Source organism: Cygnus olor, chromosome 18 (assembly GCF_009769625.2).
Source record: "Cygnus olor isolate bCygOlo1 chromosome 18, bCygOlo1.pri.v2, whole genome shotgun sequence".
NCBI lineage: Eukaryota > Metazoa > Chordata > Aves > Anseriformes > Anatidae > Cygnus > Cygnus olor.
Genome location: NC_049186.1, coordinates 7,597,755 through 7,614,270, shown reverse-complemented (window position 1 = coordinate 7,614,270; position 16,516 = coordinate 7,597,755). Strand labels below are relative to the sequence as shown.

Below are 16,516 nucleotides of genomic sequence, written 5' to 3'. Positions count from 1 at the left end.
CCAGGTGCTCATCTCAGGGATTTTTACTCGTTTACAACAGACTTGTTTCTTTTTGGCTCAAAACTTTTTAACTGTCTCTGCCTGGAGAAGTTCAGCCCAGCAGCATTTGGGGCTTGCTAACCTTGTGCTACCGCAGCAGGAGGCACCACAGCAAAGCCACAACCTTTTGCCTTTCTCCTTTCCCTCTCCACAGTGCCAGGACTGCCAAGACCAGAGTTATCCCTGCCTGGCTGACCAGGGCTGACTAACAATAAACCCCTGGTTGACCCTTTGAAGGCCCAACAGGCTTTGGGGCAGGTGACATACAGCGAGGGTCCTTGGGCCACTCCCCACTTCCCCTCCTAGCTCCAATGTACTGATGTACTCTTAGCACATTTCCTATTGTGAAAAACACTGCAAGGACTCACAAGACTATTTTGTAGAGTTGGGGAGCTCACCTGTGAGCCAGAAATCAATTCCTTAGCAGACGCAGAGCCCTAAGGAGGTCTCTTCTTTTCCAGGCAGCCAAGCCAGCCTGCCTCTATCTAATCATCACAGTCAGATGCTTCATCTGTGTCAACATCCTCCTTTCAAATCCTGCTTTGAATTTCTGTTAGCAACCTGCACAAAACAAGGCTGACAGAAAGGGACAGCAAGAATCCTTGATGCAAAGCTGTGAAAATATAAAGTACTCCCACACTTAGAGTTACGGAGCAAACAGGTTGCTCCACAAGCAGCAGAATTAAATAGGGCTGGAGTGCTCTGGATCTCGTGGATTGTTTTCCTGAGGTCTGATAAGATGCCAGCTCCAATTGCAGATCTCCCTGCATTTGAAGCTCTCCTAACATCTCCCTCTGTGCTGATTATTTTAGACTTCGAAAGGGGTCTGAGCTCTCCATTTAGCCTCTCCCTCAAAGAGTGCTTGCAGCAATTTCTACCCAGCCACCTATCCCTGTGAAATCCACAACAGTTAGTTGCCTCTGGGACAGTTCTACCCTTCTGCAGGTTGGGCTGAATTCAGTCAATGGACTCAAATCATTGAGGAGAGGAGTGGGGGATAAAGGAAGAGATCAGTATCTCTTCAGTATTAGTACTTCAGGAAATTAGGTTAAAAATAGAAGCCTTGCCATAATAGAAGAAAATAGATTCTCTAGTAGTAAATAAAGTTTCACAGGATGAAGAATAGCAATATCAATTCCTATTTTAACAAATTCAGCTGCAGGAGATTTAATTTTTATCCAAAGACACATCAGAGAAAATTAAAAGTCATTGATTTTGTTCATCTAGCTGCCTTTCTTCTCCCCCTCCCTCTCAGTTTCAGATTTCAAGCACTTACCAAGAAAATTAAACACAATCATTAAGGCAGCACTAGAAATCACTTGCCTCTCAGCATCTTCTTATTTGCTGAAAGGGAAACCATCAAAGAAACCTTTGAAAAGCAACAAAACATCCATACCTCAGCCCCCAAAGCTTTCATTGTTCTGGGAAAGTTGTGGCCGGCTGCATCCCTCTGTGCCCTCTAAGGCAATTATTCACAAGTGCGATGACCTTCATTTATTCCCCAGGGTCCCTCTACCTGACATTGTTTAATTTACTCTTATTACTCATTTTGGGCAGATAAGCGGTGTGAGGATTTCTTTCTAATCTTCCTCACTTAAGTCACTGGATCCTTAAAAAAAAGAAAAAAAAGACAAAAAAAGACATTTATCTGAACTATTTTTGTATGGAGTTGAGAAAAGGATGTTTTTTAGTGTTCTAAAGTTTTACTTCTAAAGACGGAGAAGACTGTCCCCTAACTAATGTAAATTTAGAGAAGTCAAACCTATAATAGAACTATTTTCAGCCCTATTTCTTGAACTGCAGAAGAATGCAGTTTTAATTCTTTCTTTTGAAAATTACTTTATGAAAAAAATGTTGTCATGGAATATCTGCTCATTTAGCTAACTGCTGCATGTAGATTTAATTTTGCTTCTGTCCTTAACAAAAAACTTCAATTATAGCACTGAACATTTAGGGGAGATCTCCAATTAACTGGAATACATACCCTTAGAGAGATCAGCTGTGCATTACAAAGTTCATGACAGCACTCTACAACCCCTGCCCAGCTGGGCACGCTTTTACATTTTGATTCTGTTCCCCCACCCCTACTTGTTCCTGTGAACGTGTCAAAAGAGGAACCTTTATCAAATAAGGGGAAAAAATGGGCCAGGTTGCTGAGAAACACCTTACACAGCAAGTTGGTAATAAAAATGGAACAAGAGAAGTCTGAGGATCAGATTTTCTCTTGAAAATTGACTTGGATCATATTAGACCCAGATGATTGCATCCCAACCCAAGAAACTTTTTCTGTAATGCCATCAAATCAAGTTATTCCAGCTTCTGGCAACAACAACCAAAGGAAAAAAAAAAAAGGCTTATGTAGAACTAAAGTGAAGGGGAAAATGTGATGCTTCTGTTCTGTCTTTTACAGATGGATTTTTTTTTTTTCTTTCTGAGGGCAGAACACTGGGAGATCTTGTGATACAAAGCAGCAGAATGTTTTGAATCTCTACGTTAAAAGAGAAGAATTCCTATTGCACGTCTGCCTTAGAAGGCTTTAGGGACTGTTGTAAGCAGCCAAAAATTATTTTATTCTTAATTACTCTGAATATATTATTTGGACTGTTTCCAGCTCCAAAGGTAAAATGTTTCTTTTATGCACGTGTGTTTTGGAGCTAGATATTGGGAAAAGTATCACTCTAATTCATTGTAAGAAACGAAGATAAAATTATATTTGGGATTAAAAACAAATTTTCTACCAAATTACCTCGCCAGAACATAGCTAGAAACCCTTTACAAATTCAATAGAAGGCTATGTAAAGTCACAGTTACTCACTGAAACAATGACAAAATGGCGGATGAAAATCCACAGAAAATTTTACAAACCTGAAAACTAGTACCAGTAGTGTGGCACTCAGTAGTTTGTAACTAAGAAAATAATTGAAGAAAAACAACTTTTTGTCTCGGCAGCAATGTTCCAAAGTGTTTGAAGGCCACGGAGAGTATTAGGTAGAAATCTGTAAAGCTGAGCAAATATAAAGAACTGTTCCAAACAACTACTGATCAGAAGAGGGGAATGTTAGCAATTTGTTTCCATATTACAGACACGCAGTTTATCTGCAAAGGGAAATTAAGGCTCAACATTTTTCTCAGGATTATTACAGCTAAAAAAAATATAAAAGAAGTCAATAGCATAGCATAACATAAATCCAAGAAACAGCCAGGTAAAATTAAAGCTCAAAGTCAAACATCACCGGTCTGCCCTCATGGACACTTGGTGAGAATGAATGACAATAATCAAGAAAATTCTCCGCCTCGTTACAGGGTCACCAAATTGAGAATGATTTAGTCACAGCACTAAAAAAAATTCTTTTGCTTCCCAATTAATCCTACAAGACAGCATGTTCACTCATCTCTGACACAAATTTGACACAGAAGCAGACTCCCTAAAATCTTTTTGATACCGAGCTTACACTGACTTCTGTGGGACTTTGGTTCTTAAATTGAGCTGTGTCCAGGCCCCAGTCACTAAGGACTTGGCATCCTTTAGGCAGATGCATGTGCTGCTTGACAGAGTAGCGCCAAGTACACAACTGACTGAAGTTGTTTTGCATGCAGGGATCATACAGAAGAACCTGGAGGAAAAAAAATCTCTAAAAAAATTTATCAAAAGCATTGAAAAAATCACTATCGCAAGTGAGGCTGGGCTGCTTGCCTTTCTTCTCTCTGAAGGTGAATTGGTAGAGAAATGAACAAATATCTGTTTTATCTTCAGGTTGGTTTTCACCCTTCTCCAGAAGGGTAGCATCTTACTGACACACACACAAATTAAAACTGAAGGGAAGTGAGACGACAGCACAGCCCTAGCTTGGTTGAAGCTAGGTTTGATGGCACTCGGAGGAATAACAGTCCATTCTTCTTCCAACAAAGAACCCAAGGACTGTATTTTGTGGCTAGACTTTCACTGGGAGGCACGTCCCCCACGTGCGCTAATCCTCTTCCTCGTGCCTGGGCTGAGCCCCGCCAGAGGCTGACCACGGGACACAGGCAGAACTCTAAGCATGAAGGTTTCTCAGGAAAACCTCCCAAGGCCTTACAGCCCACCGTCAGCCCCAGTCCCAAGCCTTGCTCAGGCTAGGATCGATGGCTGGAAGTGTTGCAGAGACAGGAGACCTCTCAGTTCCTTCCAGGTTATCTGAACAAGGCACCAGTGAGAAGCAGTGTTTGGCCTACAAGTTTCTCCATTTTGCTTTACCAAGGTTAGGCCACACACGATGCTGAGAAAATACAGCCACTCCAGCACATTTCACACAGCAGGTGGATGTGCTTCTTGGCAGAGCTGCAAGAGCACCGACCTCACTGTAAAAACCCATCCAAGAAACATAAATAGTGCAGGAACAAACCCACATCCCGTTCCTTGCAGCTTTACGTACGGCCCTGTATATGCACGTGCAGTGCAGAAAACAACTGGCAGAGCATGATGCCCTGTAACATAACTGTGAAACTGCACTGTTGGTAAACGGGGGTTTGCACTCACTTAAAATCAGCACCAATTTCCTTCACTGGGTAACAGAGAATTATGGGAGCATTTTTGTTATTATACCTGGATTTTAACAGTACTTGTTTCAGAATTATTCTTTTGGAGTAAAAGGTACTCCAAACATTAACAGTTCAGCTTTATTAACGGATAATTATGTATTAAAATGCATTGAAATTGCATTGTAGCTTTAATAAAAGCTCCAATGTAATTACAGTCTTTGTAGTGTAAAATTATGACTATAACACAGTAATGAATTAAAGATGAGAAATCAGAATAGAGACTAGTTGGTAGTTAGATGAGGTGTTTCTATACTGTTCCCCTTGTGTTTCCACTGCCAGGAATAGTGCCTGGCTTTCCTTCACACCTACCGGGCTGAGAGTGCCAAAGCTGGGAACCACCAGCCTGTAAATAAGCACCAGAACAAGACCGGTGCTCTGTGCAGCCAAACACGACGTGTCCTATTGCCGGCTTTCCCAAGCAGACCTAACACCTGTAATTGCTCCCTGCTCTGCACTTCCCCTTTGGAAACAGCTTCCTGGATAATTTGAGGCTGGCAGTTTTCCCCACCATAATGCAAGCATGAATGGAAACGCTGGTATAATAGCACTGCTTGTTAGGCAAATATGTCAAATTTTATTTTGTTTTTTAAATGGAGGAGAAATTATATATATAAAAAAAAAAAGTAGGTTGTCCCTCCTAACCCCCACTTGGTACAGATATTCCAGTGTACCAGCATATCTCAACTAACTCTTCAGCTACAAATTCATAGAATTTGCTTTGCCAGGCATGTTACTGGCTGTGCAAATCTTTGCCATCTGTTGCACTGTCTAACTGCAGAGACAAAACCAGCATAATTTGCCATCGTAGCATAATAACATTAGATCAATGATTTATGGGGCCTTGAATGTTCTTTACTCAGAGCTGTGTGCTTTTGTCGGCCTTTGCACCTAATTCAAATACAAACTCAAACAGAGCTGCTCCCCTCCCTCTAACACAGTCTCTCATGTCCAACACAAATCCTCTGGTATCAGCTACAATATCACTGTGCATGCGACCCCCAGCTTACAGTGTAACAAATCCAGGGGAAGGATGCTATTAAACTCTGCTGTCTTGGAATCCATAAATAATTCACATCTTTCCTATAAATATTCATCCCCGTCACCTCAGTCACCATTCAAATAAAGGTTACAATCTCTATCCATGTCCATTTTCCATATACCAACCAAATCATGCATTTTTTTTTTCAACTGCCTTCTCTAGTTAATTTGTATTTTCCTTAAAATTCAGATTCACCGTTTTCTCACAGCAGTTAAACAAGACGACTCAGGATTTCACTTTTGCTGTCTTCTTCCTTTTAACCAGTGCTTATCCATTGGGTTCACTGGCACTACTGCGAACTTGCATGAAAATGAGAGCAGAGTTAGGGATCACATATCTTGGTTAGTGTCCCGTGGTTTTAAATAAAAACGCCATGATATGATCACAGCTGTACAGTGCAAACACATTTGAACTATAACATGGAATAGAAAACATCCATAAAGTTTCTAAACCTCTCCTAAATGCACTGACACAATATCTCCTGAAAAAGAAAACACCCACAACAAAATCACCCTAAAATCTGGCAGCTTTATAAGCCAAAATTAGACTTTTCTCTCCTATTGTCGCCTCAGGAATACGAAAGGGAAAACAAGGGAGAGAAGCAAGGGAAGTTATGAACACTCACAAGCAAGAAGGGAACAGTCAATCAGTTACAAAATGACTCCGTCTGTGCTGCAGCAGTTTGGTGTTGCCAAAGAGCCAACACCAAAAAGTATCCTGAGAATAAGAAAATTCCTCCGAGCGGCCAGTTTTTTGCTGAGGAGAGATTATGAACCATAAAAATTATGTGCTGCTTCTGTTTCATGAACATTACATAATTGCTAGACTAAATAGCCAGAATAAACAGAAAATGGGCATTTTTACTAGGCTTCAGAAGAGTGAAGCTATAAAGAAAATAACTCTGTGAAATTTACAGGAGAGACCCATTTCAGACCATATGTTGGGAAGGATCTTCATCCAAATGCATGAGTCAATGTGTTAGCTAAGTGTTGCATGCAGAGATCGTGAGTTTGGGACTGTCTGAGGTTTGGGTTTCCTCAAAGCTTTCACGCTGGCCTGCTTTTATCCTCCAAAACATGACGCATCTACTTGACTTCCTGCATCACGATTTTTTCCTCAACTCTGCACAGTGAATCTGAGCAGAAGAAAATAACTTGCTTGAATTTCTCATGGAACGAACACTTCAGCACATGTAAAAAAATTTTTTTTTTTTTTTTTTTTTTTTTAAGTATTGAGCCTTGCTTGATTTTGCTATCATCCAAAACCACATCACAATGAGACTCGGATTACAGGCAGCCTTAGCTGTCCAGGTATTCTGTAATCCAGACCCCTAGCTTTTTTCACTTACCTCTTCTGACTAGTTACTTGTCTCTTATTTTTATGGTGTGATTTATACACCTTATAAAATCATCATTTCAAACCTGCCTGTAGGCAACAGCTGTACGACTGGGTAATTGCCACTACAAGATGGCAATGTTAGAAAAAGATATGCAAAAAAACCCAACCCACCAACCAAACTCATCTGGCATAATCACTCATTTATTTATTTAATAGATGAAATTAGTGAGGGAACAGAACACAGACAATAACGAGGGTGTTACAGAACTCTGCCAAGCGCTACCCCCAGCTCAGCATCTCCTCCCATGAACAGAAACTGCCAAGTACAGCTGGCCCCAAAACGACTGTTCTGATTTGGAAAAAAACAACAAATACCAACCAAACAACAAAAAAAAGAAACTTTCCAAAGCTTTAAAAAATGTTTTTCTTCCATATCGAATACTGGAACTTTTCTAGAAGTTGGGAAATGTTTCTCTAGACATATCAAGACCTCAAAGCCTTGTCATTAAATTGGGATCCAGATGGTGAAGGATGAGCTTACCTGGGTTATTGGAGTCTGCACGAAGCAATCGCTGCCTCGTTACACAACTGGGCGTGCATCTCTCCTGCCACCAAAGCAGTGGTGCCCTCACATCAGCGAACACACTGGTGGGTGGTTAAGCTGTGACTCCAAACACTGGTGCTCAGATGGCCAAAGGTATTGTCATGCCAAATCCAACCTGCAGGCAGCAAGGCCTGCACCTTGTTTAAGCAGAACAAAGGTTTTTACAGGGAATACCCCATCACACTGAAAGCAGCCTCGAAGCCCTACTGCCAGCTCTGCAGGGGCTAGAAACCTGTCCCATGGCCCCAGCCAGGAGCATAAATTCCCAGGATGTTTCAGGAATGTCCCTTTTCATCTGCACTCTGTTCTTTGAGGCTGGCTGATACTGTTGCTGGAAGAAGCAGGCTCTAGTTTTTCTACTCACAAAACGTGGCAAGTTTTTAATAAATAATAAAATAAAAATAGTGTGTACGCATTCTATAACTCCGGTGAATATATTCCAAGGATGACAAACAAGCAGAGAACTTGTCAAATTTGGGCATCAATCCTTTTATCTGAAAACTGAATATAAAGAGCAAGAAAAAACATTCACTCTTTTTCTAAAGGGAAGTAATTTCACTGACAAATAATTCCAGTTTTGTTCGCATCTCTCAGTTTCAGCTCCTTGAAACTCTCACATTTAAGCTGGATTAGGGAAGTTTTATTTGCAAAATTGCAAATGCTACTTGAGACAACCTGAATCTTTTTCATCCGTATTTCAATGCAGAAAGTGTAGCAAGACCTTTTCTTACCGTTGACCAAAATCTTCCCAAAGCCTCTGCATATTAGACAACCTTGATAGCTAAACAATATGGGCTTTTCCAAATGATTCTGGGTGTTGCAAATATTCACAGCATCAATGACAAGAACACTCCGAAGTGTTATTTAGAAGCCAAGCTTTTACTGACAAGGTAGAGCCCAGGATCTGGCAAATACGCTCAGGAAAAAAAAAAAAAAAAAAAAAAAAAGAAAAAAAAAGAAGCAGAATCATTTTTCCCTCATGCCTGCATGGCTCTAAGCCCTGGCAACCAGCGCTCTCCACGTGTGAGCTTCAGCAGACTTTGCGCTCCAACTTGTTAATCACTTCTCTAACCGCCACGCACTGAGCTGGAAGAGAGAGTCAACTCCCAGCACCTGAATTAGGAATGCGAGTGTTTATCCATCTGAAACTTATTTAGACAGACATGAAAAACTATTCAGGACTGATTTCCCATGAAGGTTAGGAGGCTGTTAGGATACCAGATTTTAAAAAGGAAGAAGATGAAGTTCTACTCAGTGCCTTGCACACCCTCAAAGTGCTCCTGGAAGTGGCCTTGTGACTTATTCTTTGAGTCCTCCTGAGTCTGCTCATTTGGGGAGTTTTTGAATTCTACCACAAAAGGTAGGGGAAAGATTGACTTGAAACAGAAGCACAGCAGAAAGGCAGATTATAGGCAGGATGCAGGTGGAAGAAAGAAAAAAAAAGAAAAAAAACTACACCATTAAAAAATACAAGAAGTTCTCCTGCCCCCTGAATTTTAAAGAAATTCTTGGTGTGTGTGCACATATGCGTGCACACGCATGTAAAAGAACGGAATAAATAATTCAGTTTGAAACTAAAATATTTCAAACCTTTCAAATCAAAATATTTTCACTGAACCAAGCTGACAGTCTTTTGGGATTGCCAAGTTAAAGAAACCATTTCAGATGGACTCTGTTCTGATTTCAGATTGAAAATAATGGTAAAATCTCTGCAAATTTCTTGCAGGGAAGAGGCACCTTCCCTGACTTTCTCAGATCCAAAATCCTCTATGGTTCTGAGCTCTGCTCAGAAGAGACCTTCTATAGTCACTGAGCTGAAAGTAATTGCTCAGCTCTCCAAGGGTTCAGCTTATTTTTAATTAAGCAACACAATAAAGTGTAACATAATAATAAAAGTGTCTATGTAACAGGTATTGATTATTCATTTATCATTCGTTGGTAACCTTAGGCTTTTACCACAAGACAGTGCTGGAAAATTCATTAAAATAATACTGAATTATTAAATTGCATTGATGAAAGGATGATTTGAGGTCTAAATGCACTTCATAATTCTTCGTGAGCAATACAGAGTTGAAGTGAACCTACTCTTTGAAAAGTAAATTCCCCATTACAGTGAAAAAGGGCTGATATTTCTCATTTTCCCACCAGTCTGCCTGATAGCATTCCCCTTTCTGTTTTAATGAGTCACTGGAACAAGGACTCCTCCTTTTAATAGTTGATTTGAGCCGGAACTTCGAGGTTTGACCTAATCTACAGAAACTGGAAATAGGAAGGGGAGGTACAGTGTTTTTAGGGTTTCACCTTTTTATTATTGAGACATACTTTCTGTCTTTAATCAAATTTGTTTAGGGTCAGTGAGGTTGTTATTATGATTAAGGGCATTCTTCATTCATGCTTTATCCAGCAAATGCTGTAGAATAGCTGTGTTAGTCAAATGTGACTTGAATGTAGAAGTCATTAACCACTCCTCTAATGGACCAGCAGGCTTTCAATTAATTAATATGAAGAAATCACTGGGGGTAACAGTAGAAGGACTTCAAACTTTCAAATGAAGTACTGAGGTATCAAATTAAATGAGCAGCACCAACAGTTAGCAGAGACTACTGTGCTTAGGAAAGCTAGAAAATAAAAAAATAATAAAAAAAACATGTGAATAAAAGAAGTGAATATTTTTGCCATGTGAACAGTTAGCGGGAAATGTATTCAGTTTCCCCAGGGTTTGCAAATCTGTGTGTGCAGAGCAGAATTTGTCTGTTCTCTTACTGAAATACTGCTGCAGTTTTAGTACTTTTTAATGGAATGTGGCTACTACAACAAACATTTCCAAATTTCATAAGTACCTGTACAGATACACAAAGATAAAGCGTGCGTGGGTGTTCTTCATGTGGCAATAAAGGTATGGTATACGCAAATTTCATCCAACAGATTAGGATTATCACAGAATTTCTCTACAAGTCTCTTTCTGCCCATATAGTGTAAAGAGAAACTCCTTTTGAATGTTGTATTTTTTATTTGTTAATTGGGATGCTTTGTAACACTTTCTAAATCTCTGTACATCTAACTCAGCTTCCTTTGGTTTAGGTTCAATGCTTTTTTGATCTGAAGGAGAAATTGTTATCAGTAGAGACTATTTTTGCTACAGTCCCGCCCGTAATCTGAATTTTCTGAAATCTGCATGAATCATGTTCTGTCAATCTAAGGCAGCGAGCCACTCAAATAGGACCAGGCGCTGTGCTACTGACTTACTGTGTGACCTTGGGTGAATTATTTATTTCATCAAGAACCTGAAAGAACAATCAGGTTGCTGAATTGCAGCTATTCCAGTTAGGCCTCTGTGGAAAATCATGCATTCTGTCAGCAACACTTAGGGCAAAAACTATTTTCTCATGAAGAGTCTTTAACTATATCTAGCACAAATGAGAGGCAGAGCAAGTAGCTTTTATTAGGTTATTACTAACTTGGAACAGCCTCTGTTGAAGCTGCTGCAATGACTTTGTTTGGGAAATAGGATAGACATAACAGCAGCTTTGGACATAACATTACGGTGTTGTTGGCTTCCCTGAGAGTAAAGAGAGGGAAAGAAGTTTGTGGAGGAGCAGAATGTCCATATAGCATTTTACAGATGATGTAAAATTTACAGATTCATTGGTACATGCTGCCTTTATATCTTTGGTTACGCAAATAAGTTACAAATGCAGCCCATTAACTAGTTAGGCCAGGTTTACAGCCACTTTGAATCAGTGGCATGGCACAAAGCAGCTGGAGAGAACAGATACATCTGGCTGCAAATTCTTTGGCTTTTTTTTTTTTGTTTGTTTTTAAATAAACCAACACTTAAACTCCAGTTACCGAGAGAAAAACAAAAAAAGTCCAGGCCATGAATTACCAAAGTGAGAATCAGGGTACCTGGGTTAAGGTTTTGCCATGGACTTCTGTTGCCCTTGACTTACCATTTTGAGCCTCAGTATCTTCTGTCTTGTAAGGATAAGGTTTATTTGAGATTACAGTGCCAAGTACAAAGGGAAAATGGTATCTACAGGTTACACCTAGACACAAGGCACTGAGAGGAGTCACTGGCAAGGGGTGATGTGTATTTTATGATGTGAACAAGCCTTCTAAAATGTGGAGTGCAAATTTCACTAAAAATTTCTAAATAACTATCAAAACTAGCAAACTGGAATAGACTCCAAGGTTTCAATCTGGAGCTGAACAGTAATCTCAACTATGTGAAATTTTGCCAAGAACAACTTTCTGAGCTCCAAGAGACCAGAACTAGTGCATGATCCTGAGAACATAACTGCTCTTTTCTGTTTGCAATAAGAAAAGCTGTTATTCTCAAAAATGCTGATCCTCACCAGATCTCTGCTGAGCATGAAAATACTCATAATAATAATAATTCCACCTCAGTCATTGCTATATTCATGTACCTCTTACTTGAAGTCCCTGCTATAAACCACTGTTCAAGAAAGGACTACAGCAACCTTGTGTCCAAACTCATACAGACATATTTTCAGTTTCTATCTAAGCTTCTACACCTCATAATGCAGAGTGAATGTGACCCTCCTGGTGTAGAGAGAGCTAAAATGGTAACTTTGCACTTTCTGGAATACAGTAGAACCAACAAACTTTGGAAAAAAATAATCTTTGAAGTACTGAAATGGAAACTGGTTTTGGTTCTTGCAAGGGCTATGTAAGAAGCAATGGGTAGGAAGGAACCAATAAAACAAACAAAAAATCCCAATCCTCTTAATCCTTTCTGATACTACATCGTAGCATAGAACTAGTTCAGTAACAAGAATAACAACTTCTTTCTTACATACTTTTCTCCAATTCCACACACTGAATCATGATCATATGAAATAAACATATGCAGATGAATACATGAAATGATGACTTCAAAATCAGTCATAACATTCAAACCAAATACAGCATCTATCTGTGGTGATTTTACCCTGCTGGGCAGCTAAACTCCACCACAACCCCTCTCTCACTCACCCTCCTTAAAAGAAAAGGGGAAAAGAAAAAGGCTCATGAATAAGACAAGGAGAATTTAATTAAAGAGAAAAAAAAAAGAGGGAAAAACAAACAAAAACAAGGGCAAAATAGAAGAAAGAGGAAATAATACTGTTCTCTACTTCCCTTAACAAGTGATATTTGTCCGTATCCTGGAAAGCAGGGCCTCAACATGTGCAGTCGTTTGGGAGGACAGACATCTTCATAACGAGAGCCCCTCCTTCCCCTTTCCCACCTTTTACCGCTGAGTGTGACACCACATGGTATGGTTTAGGTCAGCTGCCTGGTGATATCCCCTCTCTACCTCTTGCCCATCCCCAGCCTGCTGGCTCTGGAGGGTTTGGAGGGAGCCCTGGTGCTGCGCCAGCACTGCTCAGCAACAGACAAAACCCTGGTGCGATACCGGAGCTGTCTCAGCTGCAGAGCACAGCAGAGTATGGGCTGCTGCAGGGGAAGTTAACTCCATCCCAGTTGGACCCAGCACACCATCCCATCTCGAAGAGACCCAGAGTTTCTTGGCTTGCTAGAAAAGCAATTTATATTAAAATTTTAGAGGATAACCAATGTTCATCCTCCACTTTCTCCCATTAACAACCTAAGGACATAATCAGAAACATTCACATACTTGATCTTTTCCTGTTGATGCTCTCCAGAGAAGAATGCTGGCAGGGGACTTGCCTGTAGGACTTGCTTCTTGCTCTGCGGTCCAAAACAATCAGGGTCTGTTGATCTGCATTAATTGTAAGGAAGGGTGCTGCAGATTTCATGCATATATTACACATGCTTCTAACTCGTCATGGTTTAGTCACAGTTCTGTAAAGAAACACAAAAGGAAGGAAATAGATTAGCTATTTAGGCTTCTAAATCCTCAAACCACCTTTTAACACTGCTCAAGAATGATTAATTAGCAACCAGCACTAATCACATGGCCCACACATCTCACACTTCCAAAATGCTACCATCTTTTTCAAGTGGGACATTGCTTATTGCAGTTTTCACTTTTAGAAAGAACATAACATAGCTCCACTTATTCTACCCTCTTCAAAAAAACAAAACAAAGAAAACAAAACAGCAAAGCCCACCCAGCTTTGGAAAATCTCAAACCCGTTTTCAGTTCCAGGCACTTCTTGTTACTGCTTAGAGAGATCAGTTCTTGCAGTCATGACTTCCTCTGCTTAAATTTGACCCATGCCAGCTGGGTCTGTACACCAGTGAGACTGGTTTTCTCTGATTTTCTCCTAACGAACTGTACTTGATGGCAACTCATCCCAAGAAAAGTAAAATCTTGTGCCTGGAGGGTGCTGTCAGATCAGTCATTATCTAATGATATCTAGAAACCACAGTGTATCACATCAGAGGATGTGCCCTTTCCAAAATGGGTGGAAAAGTCTGCATTAAAAAGTAAGAATGTTTATACTCTTTGAACTAACATTTCAGAATTTGGTTGAATTCAGGTATATTTTCTCTTAGAAAAGGTATTACTTATCTTGTCTTCCCTGTTATTAAGATATTGCTTCAGCAGGCATCATGGCAAAAAAGAAAAAAAAATAAAAAAAGCTGGACTAGTACTGTAACAAAACAATAAACATGAACAGGACACTACCCATTCCAAGGAGGAAGTGAGGTTTACCTAACCTGAATAGTGAGTCAACTGGAGCCTAGCAGCTAAAAGAAAATACAGGGAGAAAAAGGAAAAATCCAGCAGGAGAAAATGAGAAATATGTTTTGGGCACTTAGTCCCCAATGTCAGCTTTCTGACATGGCTGTGTTTTATTCCAAGCAAAATTTCATATCTATGAAGTTATTAGAGTGACAGAAAGTACTGTGAAAAGCAGAGTAAACTTAATTTCTTTCCACTATCATATCCTCACTGCTTTGCAGCTGGGCGAGATCAATGCTTTGCTCTCCGCTGAGACGGAACATGTAGGAAAGTGACCTGAAGCCCCAGCAAAGGCAGGGCCCCGACCAGCAAAGCTGCACAAACTGCTCGAGTCTGCACCTGTACCTGCCTGCACAGCCTCTCTGCCGTGTTATGGGGCACCGATACCCTCTGTCTGCCCACCAGAACCACACAAAATCAGCACCTAGTCCTGGGGTATGTGAATACGTCACAGCAGGTATCTTCTGTGATATTAACCGTGGAAGAGTCACGCATGTGTTCCTCTGACTTTTGTTCCTGAATTATAAAATGGGGACTGTCTTGTGTGTTGTGACCTGAGCAACTCTGAAGATCGCTCTTTTTGTATAGTGCATATAATGCCACAGATGTGCTATATTTTGCCTTTTTCCTTCATTTTCAGTTCTGTTTTTAAACTTTCAACTTAAAAATTAGAAAGGCACAGCGTGCATTTTGTATGTTTGCATGGTGACACACCACTGTTCATACAGCACTCTGGGAAATACAAAGGACTTTTTTTGTTGTTTCTAGTTTGCATTTATCCTATTTATAGGCAATCATCAGCAGATAAATGTCCTGTTAAATTCATCTTCATCTAAAGCAAAAGTTGAGCTTATGATTATGATAAAATGAAAGCAATTTCTAAATATGCTATGCTGGGGATTTACGTTAATTCACTCTAAATCATAAAAATTATAAGTGACAGTTTATCCAGAGCATTATTTTGTGTTTCTAATTTTACCCTAATTATTTTCATTCAGTAGGTTTATACCAATAGCTGTTACATATCTCCATGCCTTTGCCCACCTTTCTTGTTGTGATCCCAGCTCTCAAGTAACAGATATGCACTACAAGGAACCTATTCTTCTAACATACTGCATAAAAGCATATTGAATACATTTTTTTTTTCCTTAAGGAAAATTAGCACAATCTTTATACCATTTGCTCTGTCAACAAATCATAGGATTTATATTCCTTTAACACTGGAGGAAATCATGTTTATGCTCCTGAGTGGCCTGAAATACAATGTTTTCAGCTTTTCTGCTGGCCAGAAATATTCTGCATCCCCCAGGTACCACAGGTGATCCAAATGGTCACAGCCTTCTTCCAGCTCTGAGGGGATATGTGTAGGCCAGAGTCTGCTCCAACCACATGCTCCTCTTTTCACATTGGGCTGTGTTTCTGTACTGGGTTCACAGCCTGCTTTTTGGCTCTGGCCATACGGACAAAATAGCATGTTTGCATGAGGAGCATCTGTGATAAGAACTACAAGTTTCAGGCCATTTTTTAAAAAAGCAATTTTGGAAAAAAATAGTCTTCAAGCATTTTGTTACAGTTTTTCTTGAATCTGCATAACACTCTGCACCCTTTTTGTGGAAAGACAGCGTGTGTATCAGCATTCAATTGACTCAATGCATGATTGAGAGAGGAGTACAAACTCTGACAAGAGTGACCAAAGAAAATAAATTAAGTAGCAGCAGCATACATAGCAAATGATTAGAGAGACAGAAAACCTTTCCTCCTTCCCTGAGACAAGAGTAAATTAAGACCGTGTGGAAAACATGGCAACTAGACAAATTGCCAATTTTCAAGGCACCCACCAGGCTCGGGCCATGGTCCAGTGTAGCAAACCCCAAAGGCAGCAGACACAAATAGTTTTCAGAGCAATCCTGAGATGCAGTCCATCCATCATCCATAATGTTTTGTTTCACAGGGAAGGCTACTGATGAACAAGCCCACCTTTAAGTAAGGAGAAAGGCCGGAATTAATTGCTGCTGCTGCTGTAAAACTTGCCAGTACCATACAGATTACAGTGGCAGCTGGGGGGCTTGGATCACAGGACAGTACTTTACCTATATGAATTAAACTATGGGGTCCAGCTGTGCATCAATATACAATTTCTATACCTCCCTCACCAGCCAAGTGCTATTCTATGTGGGATGTTGCTCATGGCCTCGCCAGAGACAATGGCAAAACTCTCACCAGTATTAGAAAGGCCAGGAGTTCT

The 16,516-nt window shown here is 40.2% G+C and overlaps 1 protein-coding gene across 1 annotated transcript in view; it reads right to left on the bottom strand.

Moving 5' to 3' along the window:
- TOM1L1 (target of myb1 like 1 membrane trafficking protein) overlaps nt 1-16,195 on the bottom strand; it is a 229,915-nt gene extending 213,720 nt beyond the window's left edge. The window contains exons 1-2 of the mRNA XM_040577764.1: nt 16,110-16,195; nt 13,237-13,424 (exon numbers count right to left, since the gene is read on the bottom strand). Coding sequence (XP_040433698.1) covers nt 13,237-13,393 — 157 coding nt within the window. The 5' untranslated portion in view covers nt 13,394-13,424; nt 16,110-16,195. The remainder of the gene's footprint in view (nt 1-13,236; nt 13,425-16,109) is intronic.
- Between the last annotated feature and the right edge of the window lie 321 nt (nt 16,196-16,516).